The sequence below is a fragment of the Cydia amplana genome, chromosome 22, assembly GCF_948474715.1.
Source record: "Cydia amplana chromosome 22, ilCydAmpl1.1, whole genome shotgun sequence".
Classification (NCBI taxonomy): domain Eukaryota; kingdom Metazoa; phylum Arthropoda; class Insecta; order Lepidoptera; family Tortricidae; genus Cydia; species Cydia amplana.
Window position 1 is genome coordinate 7,520,115 of NC_086090.1, and position 24,192 is coordinate 7,544,306.

The 24,192-nt window shown below is 44.3% G+C and overlaps 1 protein-coding gene across 1 annotated transcript in view; it reads left to right on the top strand.

Annotated features, from left to right (window-relative positions):
- The window catches only part of LOC134658315 (twitchin), a 178,540-nt gene that overhangs the window by 118,958 nt on the left and 35,390 nt on the right, over positions 1-24,192 (top strand). Inside the window, exons 113-128 of the mRNA XM_063513946.1 lie at positions 59-4,864; positions 5,426-5,593; positions 5,964-6,116; positions 6,697-6,846; positions 8,127-8,321; positions 9,339-9,543; positions 10,419-10,577; positions 11,514-11,718; positions 12,948-13,084; positions 14,539-14,748; positions 16,207-16,410; positions 17,498-17,646; positions 18,256-18,376; positions 19,424-19,621; positions 20,917-21,036; positions 21,961-22,125. Of these exons, the coding sequence (XP_063370016.1) occupies positions 59-4,864; positions 5,426-5,593; positions 5,964-6,116; positions 6,697-6,846; positions 8,127-8,321; positions 9,339-9,543; positions 10,419-10,577; positions 11,514-11,718; positions 12,948-13,084; positions 14,539-14,748; positions 16,207-16,410; positions 17,498-17,646; positions 18,256-18,376; positions 19,424-19,621; positions 20,917-21,036; positions 21,961-22,125 (7,345 nt within the window). The remainder of the gene's footprint in view (positions 1-58; positions 4,865-5,425; positions 5,594-5,963; positions 6,117-6,696; positions 6,847-8,126; positions 8,322-9,338; positions 9,544-10,418; positions 10,578-11,513; positions 11,719-12,947; positions 13,085-14,538; positions 14,749-16,206; positions 16,411-17,497; positions 17,647-18,255; positions 18,377-19,423; positions 19,622-20,916; positions 21,037-21,960; positions 22,126-24,192) is intronic.

Here is a 24,192-nt window from a genome sequence, read left to right on the forward strand (position 1 = left end):
AACTTTTTTTAGATGAAGTTGTCTGCATGTAGTCTTATTTTTATTTACTTGTTTCCAGGTCAAGGCCGGCAAGAATTACGAGCTGGATGTGCCCGTCGCCGGCGAACCGACCCCGACCAAGGAATGGTTCCACGGCGACAACATGGTCCTCAACACCGACCGCGTCAAGATCGTCAACGACGCGCACTCCACCAAGTTCAAGGTCGTCGACGCCAAGCGCGCCGACAGCGGCTCTTACACCCTCAAGGCCAAGAACCACAACGGAACCGACTCGGCCACTATCAAGGTCACAGTACTCGATGTACCGACAGCACCTGAAGGACCACTCCGAGCTGATGACATTACCAAGTCTGGTTGCTCGCTGAAATGGCGCCCGCCCAGGGATGATGGTGGCAGTGAGATCACTCACTACGTCGTAGAAAAGATGGACCAGGAGAACATGAGGTGGATCCCGGCCGGAGAGGTCTCCTCTTGCACCATCCGCATCGACCATCTCATCGAAGGTCACGATTACAACTTCAGAGTGCGCGCTGTTAACAAGCAAGGAGAGTCCCAGCCGTTGGTCGGCTCTGAACCTATCACGGCCAAGGACCCTTACGGAACGCCAGACAAACCTGGCACTCCAGTTGTCAAGGACTGGGACAAGGACCATATGGATCTGGAATGGGTGCCGCCAAAGAAGGATGGTGGGTCCCCGATCACTGGTTACATTATCGAGGCGAAGAAACGCTACGGACCTTGGGAAGTCGCCGCCACTGTCCCTGGAAACAAGACGACCGCTACTATCCCTAATTTGTCAGAGGGTGAGGAGTATGAGTTCAGGGTCATCGCAGTCAACAAGGCTGGCAATGGAGAGCCTAGCGATGCTTCCACACCACAAGTCGCGAAAGCACGTTTCTGCGCACCGCACTTCGACAAAACTCTGCTCGCAGACAAGACGGTCAAGGCCGGACAGAGGATCCAATACGAGATCCCCATCGAAGCGGCCCCGAAACCGACAGTCGAATGGCAGATCAACGGCAAGGTCGTCCATCCGAACGACCATATCGATATCCAGGTTCTGCACAACAGGGTCATACTAGACATTCCATTCTCTGTCCGCGCTGACGGAGGCGTTTACAAATTGACACTCAAGAACGACTTGGGAGTGTGCTCCGCCAGCGCTCAGGTCACCGTACTTGACAAACCAGCGAGACCAGAGAAGCCACTCGTAGTCTCTGATGTTACCAAGGACTCATGCTCATTATCTTGGAAGGTACCCCTCGACGATGGCGGATCACCAATCCTGCATTACGTTATTGAGAAGATGGACCTTACCCGTGGCACTTGGTCCGATGCCGGTATGAGCACGTACCTGTCTCATCAAGTCACCAGGCTTATCCACATGAAGGAATATCTGTTCAGAGTAAGCGCAGTCAATGCCATTGGACAGTCTGAGCCTTTGGAGCTGGACCGCGCTATCACGGCCAAGAATGAATTCGACGAACCAACTGCACCAGGCAAGCCCGAAGCTACCGACTGGAGCAAGAATCATGTGGACCTCCAATGGACCACACCGAAATCCGACGGTGGCTCACCGATCACTGGCTACATCATCCAGAAGAAAGAAAAGGGCAACCCCTACTGGGTGAACGCTGCTCACGTTCCTTCAAACAAGAACAAAGCCACCGTCCCTGACCTTACTGAGGGACAGGAATACGAATTCAGGGTCATCGCTGTCAACAAGGCCGGACAATCTGAGCCTTCTGAACCTTCGGACATGATCACAGCGAAGGACAGATTCGTGGCGCCTAAGATCCTTACGCCACTTAAAGAGATCAGGATCAAGGCTGGACTCATCTTCCATCTGGACGTCGACTTCATTGGAGAACCTACTCCTGAAGTCACATGGACTTGCAACAGCAAACCAGTTCTTACAAACGAAAGGACCACTGTCACATCTGTTGGTCACCATACTATTATTCACACGGTTAACTGCAAGCGTTCCGATGCAGGCAAATATCATCTGTCCCTGAAGAATGATTCAGGATCTGACGAGGGAAGCTTTGAGCTCATCGTCCTGGATGTTCCCGGACCGCCGCAATCGCCTTTCGAGTATGAAGAAATCACCGCTCAGTCCGTCACTCTATCATGGAAACCACCCAAGGACAACGGTGGCAGCGAGCTGACCGCCTACGTTATTGAGAAACGTGACTTGACTCACGGAGGTGGCTGGGTACCAGCTGTCACTTACATCAACCCTAAGCTCAACCACGCCACAGTACCGCGTCTGGCTGAAGGCACCAAATACGAGTTCAGAGTGTTCGCCGAGAACTTGCAAGGTCGCTCTGAGCCACTTGTCACTGACAGGGCAGTCGTTGCTAAGAACCAGTACACAGTTCCTGGCAAGCCTGGCAAACCAGAACTTGTATCTGCGGACAAGGATCACATCAAGGTCAGGTGGACACCACCCATCTCCAACGGAGGATCTAACATTATTGGGTACGATGTCGAGAGGAGAGACAAGGCTACTGGTCGCTGGATTAAACTGAACAAGGATCCAGTCAGGAGCAGCGACTACGAAGACGATAGGGTACAGGAAGGCCACCAGTACGAATACAGGGTATCCGCAGTCAACGCTGCCGGACCGGGCCAGCCGTCTGACCCGTCCAACATGTTCATCGCCAAACCAATGAAGGAGAAGCCCAAACTATACCTGGATCACCTTATTGGACGCAAGATCAAGGTGCGCGCCGGCGAACCTATCAATATAAACATTCCAATCACCGGCGCGCCCACACCGACCATCTCCTGGACCAAGGGCGCCGTCTCTCTGCTGCCCTCGCTTAGACTGTCCACGGAAACCAAGAACGATGAGGCCAAGCTCAACATTGAGAAGTCCACAAGAGACGACGCTGGAAAATACACTATTACGGCGTCCAACGCTCACGGAAAAGACTCGGCCGATATCGAAGTCATTGTTGTTGACAAGCCTGGTATTCCTAAAGGACCTCTCCTTACAACATCGGTCACACACGACACGATCAGTCTACAATGGCAGCCGCCCACCGACGACGGAGGCAGCGAGATCACCGGCTACGTCGTCGAGGTCGCCGAGTACGGCGTCAACGACTGGCGAACGGTCGCCGGCTTCTGCCCGAAATGCTCCTTCGCCGTCAAGAACCTTACCGAAGGCAAGAAATACGTGTTCAGGGTACGCGCTGAGAACCTCTACGGAGTATCAGAACCGTTGGAGTCCAAGCCTACGGTTGCCAAGTCGCCATTCGACCCGCCAGATGCGCCAGAAACGCCAAGGATTACCGCATACAGCGCGAACAGCTGCTCTCTGGAATGGGAGCCGCCCGCAAACTGCGGCGGCAAACCCATCACCGGATACTACGTCGAGAAACGCGAGCGCGGCGGCGAATGGCTCAAGGTTAACAACTACCCGACACCGAACACCTGCTACACCGTCTCTGACCTTCGCGAGGGCAACCGCTACGAGTTCAGAGTCATCGCCGTCAACGAGGCCGGACCTGGCAAACCTAGCAAGCCTACCGAGCCTATCACAGCTCAGACGCAACGACTTAAGCCTAGCGCGCCTGAAGCGCCTAAACCAGACAGGATCACTAAGGACTCGGTTACATTGTCGTGGAGGCCGCCGAAGAGCGATGGTGGATCCAAGATTAAGGGATACATCATCCAACAGAAGGGCAAGGGCGACAAAGACTGGAAGGATGTCAATGACGTGCCTATTCCAAGCCTCGTCCACACTGTTCCCAAACTTAAGGAAGGTGAAGATTATCAGTTCAGGGTCATCGCTGTCAATGACGTCGGTCCCTCTGACCCAAGCAAGCCTACAGGCGACATCACCATCGCCGAACAGCCTAACAAACCTTGCATGGATCTTGGAGGAGTCAGGGACATCACTGTACGTGCTGGAGAGGACTTCTCTATCCACGTGCCTTACACCGGCTTCCCGCAACCGACCGCATCCTGGTTCATGGAAGACAACCTCCTCGATGTCGAGGGAGACTCTAGAATCTTCCAGAAGATCACGCCAGAATCGGCATCGCTTGTCGTCAAGAACGCCAAGAGGTCCGACGGTGGACAGTACCGACTGCAACTGCGCAACCCGTCCGGATATGACACGGCCACGATCAACGTGCGCGTCCTCGACAGACCTGGCAAACCAGAGAACCTGCGTGCGGACGAATTCGAAGGCGAAGCTCTCACGTTATACTGGAACCCGCCGAAGGACAACGGTGGCGGCGAGATCACCAACTACGTCGTTGAGAAACGCGAGGCTAGAACCGGCAACTGGACGAAGGTTTCCGGCTACGTTACCACTCCGTTCTTCCGCGTGAAGAACCTGAACGTCGGCCGAGATTACGAATTCAGAGTTATGGCTGAGAACCAATACGGGCAATCCGACCCGGCTCAAACCACCGAGCCAATCAAGGCCAGACATCCGTTCGACCCACCAGGCGCGCCTGGAGCACCAAAATCAGTCGAAACTACGGAGTCTTCCATCACGATCACCTGGACCAAACCTCGTCACGACGGCGGCTCACCCATTACTGGTTATGTCGTAGAGAAGCGACTGATAACCGAAGACAAATGGACCAAAGCCTCGCACGCCCACGTGCCCGACACGACTCTTAAAGTCACTGGTTTGATCGAGAACCAGCAGTACGAGTTCAGGGTAGCGGCGATCAACGCGGCCGGGCAAGGGCCGTACTCGCAGAGCTCGGACCCTATCCGCGCGTGCGCGCCGCCCAACTCGCCGAAGATCACGAGCGACCTCAGCCTCAGGGACATCACCGTTATTGCGGGAGAGGAGATCAAGATCACCGTGCCGTTCACTGGCAACCCTAGGCCGAAGGTGAGTGTGTTTACCTTCTTTTCATATTTTCTTTTTAGGAAATTTACCAGTGAGATACTAGTGGCAGTGTGAGCGGTAGACTGCATACTAAAACCAGCCACCACCATGTCTCCGCCATTTTGAAAAATTCCCAATCACTAAATATAATAATAAAAAATCGATATATATCTCGAACTTGCGCACCAAATTTTACATGAATCTATTGAGTACCGACCTGTAGAGGAAAACAGCCGAACAGGTAATACAAATAATATTTGCCCAAGCTGAGACGAAGACCTTATCTTTCGTAAGGTCAAATAGTACAATCAAAGTAAAAAAATACTGAAATAACGAGCTTTAATACGATATTTTGTCTCATCCTAAATCCTAATTATTGAAGTAGACCTCCCAATAAGGTCCTTAAAACTGGCATTACGATATTCTTATGTACAATTCAACAAATTTTAACTTTTTGTATACGCATTAGTCAAAAATTATGCAAAATTGAACCCTATCACTTTAAAACAGATTTCAAAATAAAGTTTCACATATTAAAGGCTTAACAACGGTCACTTTCCCCAGGTATCATGGTTCGTGAACAACGAGGAAGTGTTCCCCGACAACAGGCTCCGTTTCGTGACGTCAGACATCGACACGGTGTTCTACAACTCGTCGGCCAAGAGGTCCGACACGGGCCCGTACACCATTCAGCTGTTGAACAGCGAGGGCTCGGATAGCGCGACTTGCAGAGTAAGTTGACAAACTGAACATAACTATGGAAATATTTGTGATAATTTTAAAAGGGTCGTTATGGGTGAAAGTGTAAGCAAAACTCGTGCTTCGAATTTGACCTTTGAAGTGGACACCGCTGTACGCCCCCTCTCCCCCCACCCCCTACATTATTCAGTAACTTTCGTTGTCAGAATGTGGATAATTCTTTTACCACAAAACATATGGCGCCATATAGTTCAGCTGTCAAACTTAGGGCCACGTTTTGTCTTGGCCCTCTTTTACAATCTGGAACTGAACTGAAACAAATTCCTTCTTATATGAGAATAGAAACTTGAGTATATTTTTAAGAAAATTTTACAATATTATAACATAATATTTTATTTTCTAGGTGTTGGTAGTAGACCGACCATCGCCGCCTGTAGGCCCACTGGAAGCGTCCGACATCACGCCAGACACGTGCACGCTCAGCTGGAAGCCGCCACTGGACGACGGCGGCGTCCCCATCTCCAACTACATCGTCGAGAAGATGGATAACAACGGAGTAAGCAACCCACAGTCAAATGGCCAAGTAGAACGGTAAAATAAGTATTGATGGTAGACCGACCAATGCCGCCTGTAGACCCGTTAGAAGCGTCCGACATCATGCCAGACACGTGCACGCTCAGCTGGAAACCGCCACTGGACGACGGCGGCGTCCCCATCTCCAACTACATCGTCGAGAAGATAGACAACAACGGAGTAAATAACCCTCAGTCAAATGGTCAAGTAGAACGGTAAATTAGATATTGTTATTGTTATATTGTTTTATCCTTGTAGGGTATTGGTAGTAGGCCCGTAGGCCCGCTAGAAGCGTCTGACATAATGCCAGACACGTGCAGCTCATCTGTAAAAATATATAAGATAGAAAGAAAATATATCCTATCCCCAGTCCAGTAGAATAAACTATATTGTTTGTAAAGTATATTATTATCTAAATTTCCTAATAAAACTAAGTATGTTATTTCAATACACTCTATATAAATTAAAATTGTCTACTTTCAATAAACATTTTTGTCCAAAGCCATCCGTTTTTATTGCCTTTGAGTATAAAAGTGACACAACTAAATCTCCCTTTCTTTCAGGTATGGCAGAAGATCTCGTCGTTCGTACGCAACTGCCACTACAACGTGATGGGTCTGGAACCGAACCGCAAATACACGTTCCGCGTTCGCGCCGAGAACCAGTATGGAGTTTCTGACCCGCTCACCATGGACGACTCTGTTACTGCTAAGGTTTGTTACATTAATATTATATTTTTAAAGATAAATATTCAATATTCGTAATCTGTCACACTTTGCCCAAAAACAAAAGAGTTTGCACGACTACTACTACTAATTTATGCTATTAGAAACTTTAGAGCTTTTGGGATATTTAAATATAGACTATGTGCGGGAAGAGAAGAGTCGTGGAATGTATGGGGCCCAATATATTTCACAACTCTTCTCTTTCCGAACAGACTCTATCTAAGTCTTTGTTGGTGACTGTATCATTGTTCTGTCACTATAATTCACAACATATCTTAGTCCTGATATATGATAGATTCGTCAGATGAAAGTATCTGAACGTATAAGAATTAATAAAAAAAACCTGCCAAAATCCATTTTAAAATGCCAAAAATGCCTTACATTATTTTGGAAAAGAGTTGATACTCTTCAAACTACTTGATCGATTTCTATCAAACATAGCTAAGAATCGCCGCAAGAAAACTCACTTTCACGTAAAAACCGCATCGCTATTGGTTCATCCGTTGGAGAGCTACAATGCCACAGACAGACACACAGACAGACATACACAAATGGCAGCAATCATATGATAACCCCCTTATTGCATCGGTGGTTAAAAAAGAATTCCAAACTTCCGAAACATAAGCAAATTCAAATCGCAAATTTAAGCTTGGAACAAACTCCCAGAAGATGTGGTATCGGCCCAAAGTGTCAATGAGTTCAAGAATAAATTAGATAAGCACAATGCAAACTCTACTCAACACAGAAAACTCTGTTGATGACTCGAGATACAGGCATTATAAGTTATTTCAACTGCCTGCCTGCTTAACAAATAAATAAATAATAGTATTTTATGCAACCGTTGTTTAAGAGAGGTCAAAAAAGGCGAGTGGCGTGAGTAACAATTTGAGGCGAAGCCGAAAATTGTTAATAAAGACGCCACGAGTATTTTTTGACTCAGTTAAACAACGTTGCATACAATACTTTTTCTACGACCAAGCACTTACTTTGAAATGAAAATTGTAAATTTAACAAATATTTTTAATTCAAGAAGTAGCAAAAATGGAGGCTACTGGCGGGAAAAGAATGAATGAATGAATGAAATTTAAAAAAAAACATGTTTATGGTTCACTTATTTGTCGTGCGTGTATGCACAAATTCTTTTTTGGGGAATAGACTAAAGACTTGTCTTGACAACTATAAGGTAGGGTTTTAAAGGTGTGTGCACGACCCTTTAAATTACAAATAAAAGTACGGGAGTAGAAAAAATAAATTCTGTTTCCCCGCAGTTCCCGTTCACGATCCCCGACCCGCCGGGCGCGCCCCGCGTGGTGGACTGGGACGGGTCCACGGCCTCGCTCGTGTGGGACCGGCCTCGTTCCGACGGAGGCTCCCGTATCCAGGGCTACAAGCTCGAGTTCCGGGACGTCCGGGACAATGTGTGGAACAGCGCCGACTATCTTGTCAAGGACTGCAACTACCAGGTAAGAACATTCTCGTGAATCTCTTCTAATATCTTTATCGATCGATGGCGATGCTCGTGTGGGACCGGCCTCGCTACGACGGAGGCTCCCGCATCCAGGGCTACAAGCTCGAGTTCCGGGACGTGCGGGACAATGTCTGGAACAGCGCCGACTATCTTGTCAAGGACTGCAACTACCAGGTAAGAATATTCTCGTGAATCTCTTCTAATATCTTTATCGATCGATGGCGATGCTCGTGTGGGACCGGCCTCGCTCCGACGGAGGCTCCCGCATCCATGGCTACAAGCTCGAGTTCCGGGACGTGCGGGACAACGTGTGGAACAGCGCCGACTGTCTTGTCAAGGACTGCAACTACCAGGTAAGAATATTCTCGTGATTCTCTTCTAATATCTTTATCGATCGATGGCGACGCTCCGACGGAGTCTCACGTATCCAGGGCTACAAGCTCGAGTTCCGGGACGTGCGGGACAATATCTGGAACAGCGCCGACTATCTTGTCAAGGACTGCAACTACCAAGTAAGAGATAAAATATATTGCTTATATTTTCAGAGATCTTATACAGTATGCAAACTTGTGAGAAGCATAGATTCAAATTACTATGAGAGGCATTGTAATGCTATATTTGTATTAGCTTCTTAACATGTTTTGTGGCATTTAAAAAATACTTGCCGAATAATATCTACTTACATATATTAGGTATGGAATTTTTTAACCTAGCGTAAAATGTGCCCTAATTCATATACCTACTTAAAAGACAATCCATACTCATGTTTCCGATCTAAATATTGAAGTTTGAAGCAACGTAAGTAACACAGAAGCGCTCTGAAAACAAATAAATATTTTGAGGGAACAAGTGACCGAACACGTTACTTTTTTCGTCGTAAATTTTCTGATAAATTAATTAGGGACATATATTTATATTTTTAGCTAATACTGAACGCAACCATATGTAATTTTGTTATTTCTAGATCTACAAAAGCCCAAACAAATTTAACTAACATTCATACATCTTCCAGGCATACAACCTCGAACCGGGATGCGAGTACGAGTTCCGCGTCCGCGCGAAGAACGCCGCCGGGTTCAGCAAGTACTCGGCCAGCTCGCAACGCTTCAAGGTCAAGCCCCGCTGCGGGCCCCCCGGGCCCCCGAGGGCTCCGCGCGTTGTGCGCGTCGGCAAGAACTATGTGGACCTCAGCTGGGACCCGCCCGCGAACGATGGAGGTGAGTTTTGAGATTTTTGGTACTGGCGCAGTCGGTAGGATCATACCATGAAAGCTTACGCTTGAGCTCACAACGCTTCACGGTCTGGGGCCTGTTTCTCAAAAGCTTGTAACTTGTAATACAAGTGGAAAACCCTTTCTAACAAAAGCTGTCAAAAAGTGACAATAATACAAGCGGATGTCACTTTTCGATAGCTGTTGTTAGAAAGGGACTTCCACTTGTATTACAATGTTACAAGCTTTTGAGAAATGGGCCCCTAGTCGTCATTTTGAGAATCTCCGGGGACTTTTTACAGGATCGTGAGCACGAACTGTTTTAATCTCAAATAGGACACACCAGAAAACGATAAAGATAAGACCTATACTTCGTTTTTTTTAGGATTAGAAATTTGGTAAACAATCTTGATGTGTCTTTTAATTGAAAAAGACTTTTTAAAAATCAATAACTATTACTTATGAAAGCAGAAGACTATAAAAGATCGTATTAGATTCATAATTGTTACATATTTACCGTAACTTATTTTTAAAATGTGTTTTTCAATTAAAAGACACATCAAGATTGTTTACCAAATTTCTAATCCTAAAAGAAACGAAGTATAGTACGACCTTCAACATGGATTGGCAGATTCAATAATCATGTTTTTCTATTATTATAAACCGACCTGCGATAAACCGCACGGCAGTCTCGCCTGACGGGAATAGACAATGGGGTCTAATTTGATACTGAGTGTTATAGTAATATCATGAAATATCTAACTACAATTCAAGGTTAAATAAACGAGTAACAAAAAAAAACATAAAAAGAAGGCAACGGAATGTGGTAATAAAATCTTTGTACGTCTATTTGACTCATTGTTAATCCGTTCCATATTCCAGGATCCCGCATCACGGGCTACATCATCGAGCGTCGCGACGTGGGTGACAGTGTATGGGTGAAGTGCAACGACTATAATGTCGCCGACACCACGTTCACTGCGATGAAGCTTATCGAGAAGGCCGATTACGAGTTCAGGATTATCGCCGTCAACAGTGCCGGTAAGTATCACACGCCTATAAAATCGCGAATCGTATTTTGTATCATGAGCGTAGAAAGCCATCTAAATATAAGTGATTATAAGAAAAGAATAAGTCCTACTTATTTATTTAGTCGTATGGCATGTATTACAAAATAGGATATTTTACTAAAGATCGGTTTTCCTAGGATAGCGGTGCCGTCATATAGCGGCTGTCTCCATACTGAATAATACGGCTAAATATGGATGTCGTAATATTTATATGGAGACGGCCGCTATATGACGGCACCGCTATTGGAGGAAACCAAAGCATAAATATCACACACACGATGGTATGTGCGTCTGTAAAATCGCGAATCGTATTTTTTAGTGTCATTCTATGGAACTTGCTAACTATGTAAACAAAAGTCAGAGACAATTTCAATATGGCGGTTTGTTTACATATTTGGCAAGTTCCATAGAATGACACTTTATCATGGGCGTAGAAACCCGTCTAAATGTTATAAGTGATTATAAGGGAAAAATTAGTCGTACTTACGAGTACATGCTTCTGATGTGTATAGATGACACATATGACACACAAAGCCTAATATGAAAAATAGGTATCGTCATGGGTCGTCCCATTAGTTTTTCGTCAAGTTCTTAAATTAGTTCTATTCTGCTTTCATCACCCATTCTACATTCGTCACAACCGTCGGTGGCTTTCAATGTAAAATGCGTGACGAAAGCAGAATAGGACTAATTTAAGAACTTGACGTAAAACTAATGGGACGACCCAAGACGATACCGAAAAATAAGTGTGTCGGAATTTAACTATCTATTTTCGTATTAAGGGAAAAAATTTAACACATCCACTCTTGAATTTGCAAAACAGGAGTCAAATTAGACTTCAAGCAGGTATTTTAAATCATTCATAAGAATCTGATGTATCTTTTCAACATTTGCATAATTTCCGCAGGTAAATCCGAGCCATCATCTTGCACAACACCAGTCCGCACCGGCGAAGAGATCGGAGGCACGAAGCCCGAATGGGTGAAGATGATGCCCCCACATATGTGCGCGCCGCTTGGCAGACCGTTCACTATTGAATGCGTCGCTACCGGCAACCCGATACCTACCGGCAGATGGCTTAGGAACGGCAGAGAAGTCGTGCTAGGAACCAGGTAACATAAATAGGGTTTTCTCCTACCAGTCAGCTTCTTTTTTAGAACTGTCAAAACGATTTGCTAATATGGAATTTATATGAAACATTACACAGTGACGTCACGGTCAACTCCCTTACTTTTTATATTTCTATCCGATTTATTAAATAGAACGTGTGTTTAAAATGTTTTTCTAGTAATTATCTGATGCTTTATTTCATGCATGGTGTGAAATAATTTACTTTATATACAATCAAATACTCTATTATCTATTTTAGGTAGTAAACGGTTTTCGTGCATGGAGATCTGAGTATTTTAAGTCGAATAAAATGTGTTGGGAATTGTGTACAGTCAGCAGCAGAAGTTGCTAAGCGGGCGAGTTGTTCAAAATGATCTTGACGCGACTTTATTGTTAAGAGAATAAGAGCGTGCCAAGGTAATTTTGAACACCACGCTCGCTTAGCAACTTCTGCTGCTGACTGTATATGCAATTGATATTTGAAACTTGATACCGCGTTGTAGAACGTACGAGTAAAATAATCTTAAACGCATTAGCGCCATCTGCTGGTTGTGTTACGATATATTTGGCCATTTTGGCCGTTACCACCTATTTGATGCTGACTGTACAGTCACTTGCAATGACATATCATTGTAACATATTACACAAAGAAGGTCACAATAATATTTGGATCGATCTTACTTGTAGAGCCATAAGAGCGTGTCACATATTTTTGCGACTGTACAATGAACAAGTTTTGTTTATTAACCACTTTCTACCTTTATATAAACTTGCAGTATGACCACAGCTTACCCTTTATATAAACTTGCCGTATGACCACAGCTTACCCTTTATATAAACTTGCAGTAGGACCACAGCTTACCCTTTATATAAACTTGCCGTATGATCACAGCTTACCCTTTATATAAACTTGCCGTATGACCACAGCTTACCCTTTATCACAGACAAGGTATCCTCCAGACTGAGCATAGTAGCGCTACCCCTTTTGCCACAAATATACGGTAGTTTTACTCCATTTTCGAGTCAAAGTGTCTTTGTGTGACGCTGACGTCCGTGTCTTTGAACGGACCAATCACGGCACGGGTCTCGCTCACCTCGTCCCCCGCACCCCAGTATTTTTGGCAGCATTGGTTTCATGAAATAATTGCTCTAAACTCCGTCTAGAGGGTTCCTAGTTTATGCCCTTTATATAAACTTGCCGTATAACCACAGCTTACCCTTTTATTTACAGATTCATCGCAGAGTCCCGCGATGGTGTGCTCAAACTGAACATCACGGAGGCCGCGGACGCGGACGAGGGTGACTACACGTGCGAGGCCGTCAACAACATCGGCTTCATCTACTGCACTGGTCACCTTAAGATTGGAAGTGAGTTAACACGTGTTTCTTGTATTAAGATGTGTCCATTTCCGTGGCTTTGTTGCAAAAAATGTAGAGAACAGAGGGTGTTATTCTGAATCCCTAACAACGTTTGTCCTAAAGTCACTTGCCCTAACTGGTTTGTCCTAATGGGCACATGCCCTAACGAAAAATGGTTAGGTTTTTGAACTTGCTGCCACAAAAGTGGGTTAGGTTAGAACTGCGACCCTCACAAAAAAGAAAATATGCTACTAACATTAGGATAAGTAATGAATAATTAGGGAAACTAAAATTAGGGTTTTTAGTGTTAGGACAACTGATCATTATGACAAATAATATTAGGGAATTCAAAGATAGGAGAAAAGACTTTAGGGATTCAGATATAGATCCAGAACAGAGGGGCTGCCGCGAAAACCGAATTTCGCAAATTGCGGGGATCTTTCTCTTTTACTCTTATGAAGGCGTAATTAGAGTGAAAGAGAAAAATTATATTTGTCTAGTATAATATGGTTGATTTTTCCATGACGTGAGTAAAATTTTTACTACTGAAGCTTTTCCACTGTACATTGTGATATGATTGTGACGTTGAAATTCGAACGATAAGTAAGAAATTTTAACTTTGAAAGCAAAACCGTGTAGTGTATTTTGTCATCAGCAGAAGTCACTAAACGGACAAGCTTCTCAGTATAATCTGAGCTGATTTATTGTTAAGGGAGTCAAATTCAGTGCAGATTTGACCATACGCTTAGCTACTTCTGTTGCTGACTATTTTAAGGTTAAGATTAACACTGAGTTTAACACTTCAATTGTTTTTCTACACAGCACATTTAAAGATAGTATACATACTTACATACTAAAAAAAGCGGCCAAGTGCGAGTCGGACTCGCCCATGAAGGGTTCCGTATTTAGGCGATTTATGACGTATAAAAAAAAAACTACTTACTAGATCTCGTTCAAACCAATTTTCGGTGGAAGTTTACATGGTAATGTACATCATATATTTTTTTTAGTATTATCATTCTCTTATTTTAGAAGTTACAGGGGGGGGGGGGGGACACATTTTACCACTTTGGAAGTGTCTCTCGCGCAAACTATTCAGTTTAGAAAAAAATGATATTAGAAACCTCAATATCATTTTTGAAGACCTATCCATAGATACCCCACACGTATGGGTTTGATGAAAAAAAATTTTTTCAGTTTCAGTTCGAAGTATGGGGAACCCCAAAAATTTATTGTTTTTTTTCTATTTTTGTGTGAAAATCTTAATGCGGTTCACAGAATACATCTACTTACCGAGTTTCAACAGTATAGTTCTTATAGTTTCGGAAAAAAGTGGCTGTGACATACGGACGGACAGACAGACAGACAGACATGACGAATCCATGAGGGTTCCGTTCATTGCCTTTTTAGGCGCAGGTACTTTAATCGAAGTATAAAATCTAATCATCATCTTCCCCCACCAGATCCTCCACGCATCACCCGCATGCCGGGCGACCTACACCTCCCCGAACACGACAACACCAAGATCAAGATCCTGTACACCGGAGACCAGCCGGCTGACGTCACGCTCACCAAAGATGGCCGCGCCGTCAAGGAGTCGCCGCATCTCAAGTTCACCGTCTTCGATGATTATATCCTCATCTTTATCAAGGATATCAGCAAGGATGATATGGGTGAGTTACTTGTATGTTACTATCAGATAACGCTGCATTGGCAGGGTCGCCATGTGACGTGAAAATGACAACTTCTATTGGTAAGAATCACACACAGTTACTAGGAACATAATAGATGCATCACCTACAAATACTGCCACGTAATAACACCAATATCAAGATCCTGTACAGTGTACACCTGTGGCCGCGCCGTCAAGGAGTTGCCGCATCTCAAGTTCACCGTCTTTGATGATTATATCCTCATCTTTATCAAGGATATCAGCAAGGATGATATGGGTAAGTTACTTGTATAATTACTAACAGGTAAAGCTATATTGGCAGGGTCGCCATGTGACGTGACAATGACAACTTCTATTGGTTAGAATCACACAGAGTTACTAGGAACATAATAGATGCATCACGTACAAATACTGCCACGTAATAACACCAATATCAAGATCCTGTACAGTGTACACCTGTGGCCGCGCCGTCAAGGGGTTGCCGCATCTCAAGTTCACCGTCTTCGATGATTATATCCTCATCTTTATCAAGGATATCAGCAAGGATGATATGGGTAAGTTACTTGTATGTTACTATCAGATAAAGCTGCATTGGCAGGGTCGCCATGTGACGTGAAAATGACAACTTCTATTGGTAAGAATCACACAGAGTTACTAGGAACATAATAGATGCATCACCTACAAATACTGCCACGTAATAACACCAATATCAAGATCCTGTACACCTGTGGCCGCGCCGTCAAGGAGTTGCCGCATCTCAAGTTCACCGTCTTCGATGATTATATCCTCATCTTTATCAAGGATATCAGCAAGGATGATATGGGTAAGTTACTTGTATAATTATTCATGTAAAACTACAGGTTGCATTAGCAGGGTCGCCATGTGACGCCAAAAATAGAAACAACTTCTACTGAAGTAAGGATTTATTCTTATACATAACACCGACGTTACGATACTGTAAGTGTAAGGCCTGAGTGGACGCTCGAGTTGGGCGTGCAGCGGGGCGGGGCGTGCGGCGTGCATGTTAAACAAATGCAAGCGTATAGGAGCGGCCTTAGTGCACGCTGCTCACATCACGCGTGAGCCCACAGCCACGCTGCACGCCCCGCCGAACGCTCCGCTTCGAGCGTCCACTCAGGCCTTACACTTAGGACACTAAAAAATAGATACATTTTAACCAACTTCAGTAGCATTTCACACTTCTGAAGATACTAGGATTTTATATTGTTTGATAATATTCTATGATTAAGTTCCAATAAAACCCTTCCTGTCTTATTATCCTCAGAAAAATCAAAATAATATCCTGTATAAGCAAAACGTTGGTGAAATGCTCCTTTATCAAACGTCTTGTTAGCATTCAAGTTTCACAAATAAACATTATCCTACTAAGTACCCTATTTTTTTTCTCTTACAATAATTTTCTTTGAAAATGACATAATACCTTTATTCCCCTCCCCAGGCACATACAAGATTACCATCAAGAACAACTCCGGCGAGACATCGGACACATTCTCGGTCACCGTCACCGGTCTGCCGGGACCTCCTCAGGACCTGGTACCGAGCGATGTTACCAAGCATTCGTGCACTCTCACTTGGAGACCGCCGAGCTATGATGGCGGCATGCCCGTCACGCATTACGTCGTCGAGCGTAATGATACATCTGGTAAGTCTCATTCAAACTATTTTTAATCTTCAGTCAGTTCCCAGCGGCTCAAATATGAGCCAGAACGCTTATGGGTGACGTCATATCGTGGGATTCGACAGGTTAAACGGCATGGGTACGGGTGACACATGTCATCTCAGTTTTATTTGGCGAGATCTTGCGTTTTAAGGTTATAAATTGTATGGAGATGACAAGTGTCACCGTATTCATGCTGTTTGAAAAATACTGTAGTCACTAGCGAGATATAAAGTGCAGTTTTTCTCAAGTTTACCAAACTAGAGCTAACCATCGAAATATCTTAGTGTAATAATCTTAAGAAATAAAGATGGTCAAGCAGATCTTGTCAGTAGAAAAAGGCGGCAAATTTGAAAAATGTAGGCGCGAATGGATATCGTCCCATAGAAAATTTCAATTTCGCGCCTTTTTTACTGACAAGATTTGGTTGACCAGCTATAGATTCTTATACATCAAGAACATATTCATAAGTAAATTGTCTAAAAAAAACATTAGAAGAGATTATACCGTTGCTATAATCTCGTAACCCGAACTATAACGTAGCCCCATTATATTGCTAGGTAATTTTCTTTCACCATTTCTATCTATATTTAACCTCCTAATACCCTGCGTACAAATATTTGTTCATATTCCAAAAAATATTTAAGTTATTATTTAACTTTCATTGAGTAACTTGTTACAAATTCAAAAACAAAAATGCTTCTGGGTCTCAGGAGGATAATATATATAGATAGAGGGCTATATTAAATATAGGTAGAGGGGTATTTAGAAATTTTATCGCAACCAACGAGGCAGCGTCATATCTCTTACAATTAGCATTCTAACCCTTGGAGGATATAATCAAACGGAGACGCCATGTCTGTAATTTTCTGTACAAAACAGTCTGCCGATTTTTGCGGGGGAGGGGAACGTCAAATGTATGCGTAACGTAAAAATAGCCATGTCAGATAAACGTCAGTCCATACATTGTGTATGACCGTTGGCCGCCTATTTTCGACAGAGGGGAAAGCCTGTTAATGGCTACTCCGTTTAGTTGTATCCTCCAAGTTCTAACCCTACAAATTTTGTGCAGGAACCGCCTGGATCACAATCGCGTCCTCAGTCCGAGACACGCGTTTCACCGTCCAGGGTCTCACTGAGGGCCAGGAGTATAACTTCAGGGTCCACGCCGCCAACGAAAACGGCCAAGGACCCGCCTGCGATGCCGCTAACCCGATTAGGGTGAGTAGATTTTAGATGATATTGAACTGGAGGAGATATTTTACAGTTTGTTACATTTGCTGTTGTTATGATCCGACTGTGAACTCAACTCTAAGGGCCAGTTGCACCAACCACATTTGACAGACTGATCAACGTCAGCCGGCGCGCCCCGGCGCTTTGCTATGAAACTTTCCATACATAGAAATTTAGTGAACTCTTTAACAATATGAACAGTTTGGTGCAACCGACCCTTAGTGTATCTCGCCTTGGCCTTGGCCGTCAAAATGACCGCTATACATACCTCGGTCACAATAGGAATTACTGGCCTTCACTACATAGTATAAAACAAAGTCGCTTCCCTCAGTCTGTCCCTATGTATGCTTAGATCTTTAAAACTACGCAACGGATTTTGATGCGGTTTTTTTTAATAGATAGAGTGATTTAAGAGGAAGGTTTATGTATAATTTGTTAACCCGTGCGAAGCCGGGGCGGGTCGCCAGTGTGATAATAAAATAGCCTCGCTTAAATTTATATCACAGTCGGCTGGCAAGTCTAATTTCCTGGCATTTGTTGTAATGTACTGTTGTCTAGAAACGCATGATGTATTTACTTGTATTTTTTAACTGACAGGCTAAGGCACCGTTCGACCCGCCGTCTGCGCCCGGCATCCCCAAGATCAAGGAGGTCGGAGGTGACTTCGTTCACCTTGAATGGGAGAAACCCGAGAGCGACGGAGGCGCTAGGATCCAAGGTAAGCACTAGAGATGCACCGGATATCCGGTTACTATCCGGTATCCGGCCTATCCGGCCGTTATTTTAGTATCCGGCCGGATACCGGATAGTAAAAAATGGGGTAAAAAATGGAATCTAAAAAACAGTCACGGTCATAATGCTAACGACACAGTAGACAGAAATGAATACGTAACCAATGTCACACAATACACTTATTTGTTTACACAAAAATACGCGTGCGCACTTGTAACTATAAACGAACTTACTACGTAATGACATGATAAAACTCGCCGACCGATAAAACCGCGGCCGGATACCGGATATTCGACCAGTGTCCAGGCCGGATATCCGGTATCCGGCCAAACAACTATCCGTTGCATCTCTAGTAAGCACTGACCGGTCTGTCTGACTCAAAGGTCTCTTTTTTTGAGTTCAGAATCTTTTACTAAACTTATACCTCGTATTTTTATCACTTAAGTTCTGGTTTTCTCGGAAAGCGGTGCCGTCATATAGCGGTGAATGACGTCACGAGGTGATTGATACCGTAACGTCAAAAAGCGGCGCCGCCATTTGCATGACGGCCGTCATGACGGTGTCAATAGACTTTTAAAAATTCCTCCGGAAATGCTATGGATTAGTGCAGGCACTTAACGTTTACGAAAACGACTGCCATGTGATTTTCCAACCATGCAAATCAATGTCGGATATTCAATATTTTGTGTTTATATTTCCCTAAAGCACTCCAGAGTTGCATAATGTTATATTCAATAGTAAATACCCTCGAATTTAAACTGTTGTGAGACATGCTAACATTGAATAATTTTACGGTTTAGACTCACTTGTTTTAAGTCACTCGCGCGACATGTTTCGGAGAGCCTAGGCAGTGCGAGCAGCGTTCACGACGGCCGTGTATCGCGTACTGCGGCACGTGCCTTGTAGTGCTTGAGAAAGGAGACCTAGGCTCTCCGAAACATGTCGCGCGAGTGACTTAAAACAAGTGAGTCTAAACCGTAAAATTATTCAGTAAATACCCTTCAAAAATTACACAATCTCTTATCATTTTCAGGTTACTGGATCGACAAACGCGAGGTCGGCACGTCGACCTGGCAGCGCGTGAACCATACGCTGTGCCTGCCCAACCAGTACAACTGCTCCAACCTGATCGAGGGTCGCCAGTACGAGTTCAGGGTCACGGCTGTCAACGAGGCCGGGCCCAGCCCGCCGTCCACCGCCAGCCAGGAGGTCAAGGTCGTCGACCCGAGAGGTGAGCTTTAGAATCAATTGTTATACAGGGTGGATTTTCTTTTTGGGTCAGTGAGGGCAGCTACCAGATCCCGTGCTGCTACGAGAAAACGGTCTTAGAAGATTTCAAATTAATGAAGATTGGCTTTTACAGATTTTGGAAAAAACATACAGGCTGCGAGAAAAAGGTCATTTTTGACAAACTTTTTTTTTTGATGCCAATCGATCCCATTCCTATTGAGAATCAGAAGCTTGTATGGAAGCAAAAAAAAATTTCAGGCTAGAAAAGCCACAAATCGAGGAAAACTTTTCCCATACAATTTGTATGAAAATGAAAACTTTTATTTTTCACATCCTATTTTTGTATGCCAATCGATTCCATTCCTATCCAGTATCAATAGTTTCTTTGGGGTCAACTTACGGTAATGTATTAAAAAGCCACAAATGAATAAAAACTTTCTCTATACATTTACTATGGAGAAAATGTGAAATTTTATTCACAATTTTCTACGTATAGGTCTATCATTGGACGTAAGGTCCAGGAAAGATTTTTTTTTATTTTTTATTTTAGTTATTTATTACACAAAAGTTACAACTTTTTTGTTAAGGACAAAGCTCCACAAAACTACATTTAGATGGTACCAGGCCACGTAATAAACCACAATTAAGATGGACGAAAGAAGTTAACGCCGCAGTGTATGGCTTGGTAAACGAGTGTGTCAGGAAGGCAACTCAACAGAGATGAATGGCGGCGTGTTGTGAAACTTGCCACGAAGGGTTTCTGTTCTGAATATTATCACGATACAGTTGCTTTTTAAATGATATTGTTGCTTTACCGCGTGCCTAACACGGGAGGTGATCGCTCGCGTAAAAGAAACAATGGCTTTTGTTTAACAGATTAGGGTCTTAGGTGTAAAAATCATTTCAGAAAATTCATACTTTAGAGTCTATTTTTGCAATATGGAATATTACGCGAAAGTCTGCGTCAGGGGCGTCCACTCCCACAATAAGTCACAATCTAAGGGTCTACCAAAAGAGAGAGTCGAAATTTTGTTATCTAACCTCTCTATCACTCTTGCATATTGGAGCGATAAGGAGGCAGCTGAGTTTCGATTTCGCGTGTCCCGGGTAGGCCCTTTGTAAACAAACCGCCTTGATGTATCAATGTTATAGTTTATTGTCTGTGAAAACTTGTCACAAAACAGTTTAAGGTAGTGTGTATGTTATACTCTATGGTATACTTAAGTCGCTAGGGCTGCACTCTGGCGGCAAAACATCGCAAAACATAACATATTAAAATGCGTATTTTATTTTCAGCTGCCACTCCGCCGGAGATCGTGAAACCGCTAAAGAACGCCAACTGCATCCAGAACCACAACGCCAAGTTCACCTGCACCATCACCGGTTTCCCCAAGCCGACCATCAGTTGGTACAAGGGTGAGTACTATACATTTACACATTCAGTGCCGAAGCCCCGACTATCGGGTATTTTATGATGTTGTTCCCAGACCGGAGGACCCGATAGTCGGGATCGTGGCACTACACCTTTATATGAAGACATTTTTGTGGCCTGGCGCGGATGTCTTGTTTAGCTGGGTGGTAATGAATGTGTTAAGTTAAATCAATTAAAAATATAAGGACGTGAGGTTTTACATATAGACGATTCAATTTAGTAAAAAAGTGCTTTATCTAGTCAGTTTCTTGATCTTGATTTGATTTCTCGTAGCTAAATATTATTCCAGTTAAATAAGCTTTCTACCTAAAGTACCTCTCGTTTGCCTGATAACCGCTTATTTTGATTCGGCGACCGCAATAGATGGACGATCCACTCTAATGACACCCTAAATTTGTACCAACTATAGTCAGTTTTTTTAGCATTAGAAAGAAGGTAAGCGATCTTGACGTGTCTTCTTATTAAAAAACACTTTTTTTTAATAAGACAGCATATTTGCAACAATTATAAATCATATACGCTTATTTACATTCTTTTGCTTTCATAAGTAATATAAACTTATTTTTTAAAAGCGTTTTTCAATAATTTTGAATAAAAAGCCACGTCAAGATTCCTAATGCCTAATACCTTCACTCTAATGCTAAATAAAAAAAAAACGAAATAGTCGTAAAATTGTCTCAATGCTTATAGCTGGTCAACCATATCTTGTCAGTAAAAAAAGGCGCGAAATTCAAATTTTCTATAGGACGATATCCCTTCGCGCCTACATTTTTCAAATTTGCCGCCTTTTTCTATTGTCAAGATCTGGTTGACCAAGTACACTAGTCACACAAACAACTTACAGTACCTTAACTTCACTCTATCAATTTGGTCTGGAAATCATAATAATGACATTTGTATTATTCCAGGAGCCCGTGAGATAACCAACGGTCCCCGCCACCGCATCTGGAGCGAGGGCGACAACCACTTCCTAACGGTTGTGGACGTGTTCGGAGAGGACGCGGACTCGTACGTGTGCCGCGCTGTTAACAGAGCCGGCGCCAAGAGTACGAAGGCTGAGCTGCTTATTATGAGTGAGTATTAGTTAAATAAGCAGGCAGGGTTTGAACTAATATGGCTCTCTAGTCGGTAATGACGTTTGCACACAGTGCAAGTGACTTGCGTAAGTTGCACTTGTACATCTGGAGTGAAGACGATAGCCACTTCCTAACGGTTGTGGACGTGTTCGGAGAGGACGCTGACTCGTACGTGTGCCGCGCTGTTAACAGAGCCGGCGCCAAGAGTACGAAGGCTGAGCTGCTTATTATGAGTGAGTATTAGTTAAATAAGCAGGCAGGGTTTGAACTAATATGGCTCTCTAGTCGGTAATGACGTTTGCACACAGTGCAAGTGACTTGCGTAAGTTGCACTTGTACATCTCGAGTGAAGACATTAACCACTTCCTAACGGTTGTGGACGTGTTCGGAGAGGACGCTGACTCGTACGTGTGCCGCGCTGTTAACAGAGCCGGCGCCAAGAGTACGAAGGCTGAGCTGCTTATTATGAGTGAGTATTAGTGCTTCTCTAGTCGGTAATGACGTTTGCACACAGTGCAAGTGACTTGCGTAAGTTGCACTTGTACATCTCGAGTGAAGACATTAACCACTTCCTAACGGTTGTGGACGTGTTCGGAGAGGACGCTGACTCGTACGTGTGCCGCGCTGTTAACAGAGCTGGCGCCAAGAGTACGAAGGCTGAGCTGCTTATTATGAGTGAGTATTAGTTAAATAAGCAGGCAGGGTTTGAACTAATATGGCTCTCTAGTCGGTAATGACGTTTGCACACAGTGCAAGTGACTTGCGTAAGTTGCACTTGTACATCTCGAGTGAAGACATTAACCACTTCCTAACGGTTGTGGACGTGTTCGGAGAGGACGCTGACTCGTACGTGTGCCGCGCTGTTAACAGAGCCGGCGCCAAGAGTACGAAGGCTGAGCTGCTTATTATGAGTGAGTATTAGTTAAATAAGCAGGCAGGGTTTGAACTAATATGGCTCTCTAGTCGGTAATGACGTTTGCACACAGTGCAAGTGACTTGCGTAAGTTGCACTTGTACATCTCGAGTGAAGACGATAGCCACTTCCTAACGGTTGTGGACGTGTTCGGAGAGGACGCTGACTCGTACGTGTGCCGCGCTGTTAACAGAGCCGGCGCCAAGAGTACGAAGGCTGAGCTGCTTATTATGAGTGAGTATTAGTTAAATAAGCAGGCAGGGTTTGAACTAATATGGCTCTCTAGTCGGTAATGACGTTTGCACACAGTGCAAGTGACTTGCGTAAGTTGCACTTGTACATCTGGAGTGAAGACGATAGCCACTTCCTAACGGTTGTGGACGTGTTCGGAGAGGACGCGGACTCGTACGTGTGCCGCGCTGTTAACCGAGCCGGCGCCAAGAGTACGAAGGCTGAGCTGCTTATTATGAGTGAGTATTAGTTAAATAAGCAGGCAGGGTTTGAACTAATATGGCTCTCTAGTCGGTAATGACGTTTGCACACAGTGCAAGTGACTTGCGTAAGTTGCACTTGTACATCTGGAGTGAAGACGATAGCCACTTCCTAACGGTTGTGGACGTGTTCGGAGAGGACGCTGACTCGTACGTGTGCCGCGCTGTTAACAGAGCCGGCGCCAAGAGTACGAAGGCTGAGCTGCTTATTATGAGTGAGTATTAGTGCTTCTCTAGTCGGTAATGACGTTTGCACACAGTGCAAGTGACTTGCATAAGTTGCACTTGTACATCTCGAGTAAAGACATTAACCACTTCCTAACGGTTGTGGACGTGTTCGGAGAGGACGCTGACTCGTACGTGTGCCGTGCTGTTAACAGAGCCGGCGCTAAGAGTACGAAGGCTGAGCTGCTTATTATGAGTGAGTATTAGTTAAATAAGCAGGCAGGGTTTGAACTAATATGGCTCTCTAGTCGGTAATGACATTTGCACACAGTGCAAGTGACTTGCGTAAGTTGCACTTGTACATCTCGAGTGAAGACGATAGCCACTTCCTAACGGTTGTGGACGTGTTCGGAGAGGACGCGGACTCGTACGTGTGCCGCGCTGTTAACAGAGCCGGCGCCAAGAGTACGAAGGCTGAGCTGCTTATTATGAGTG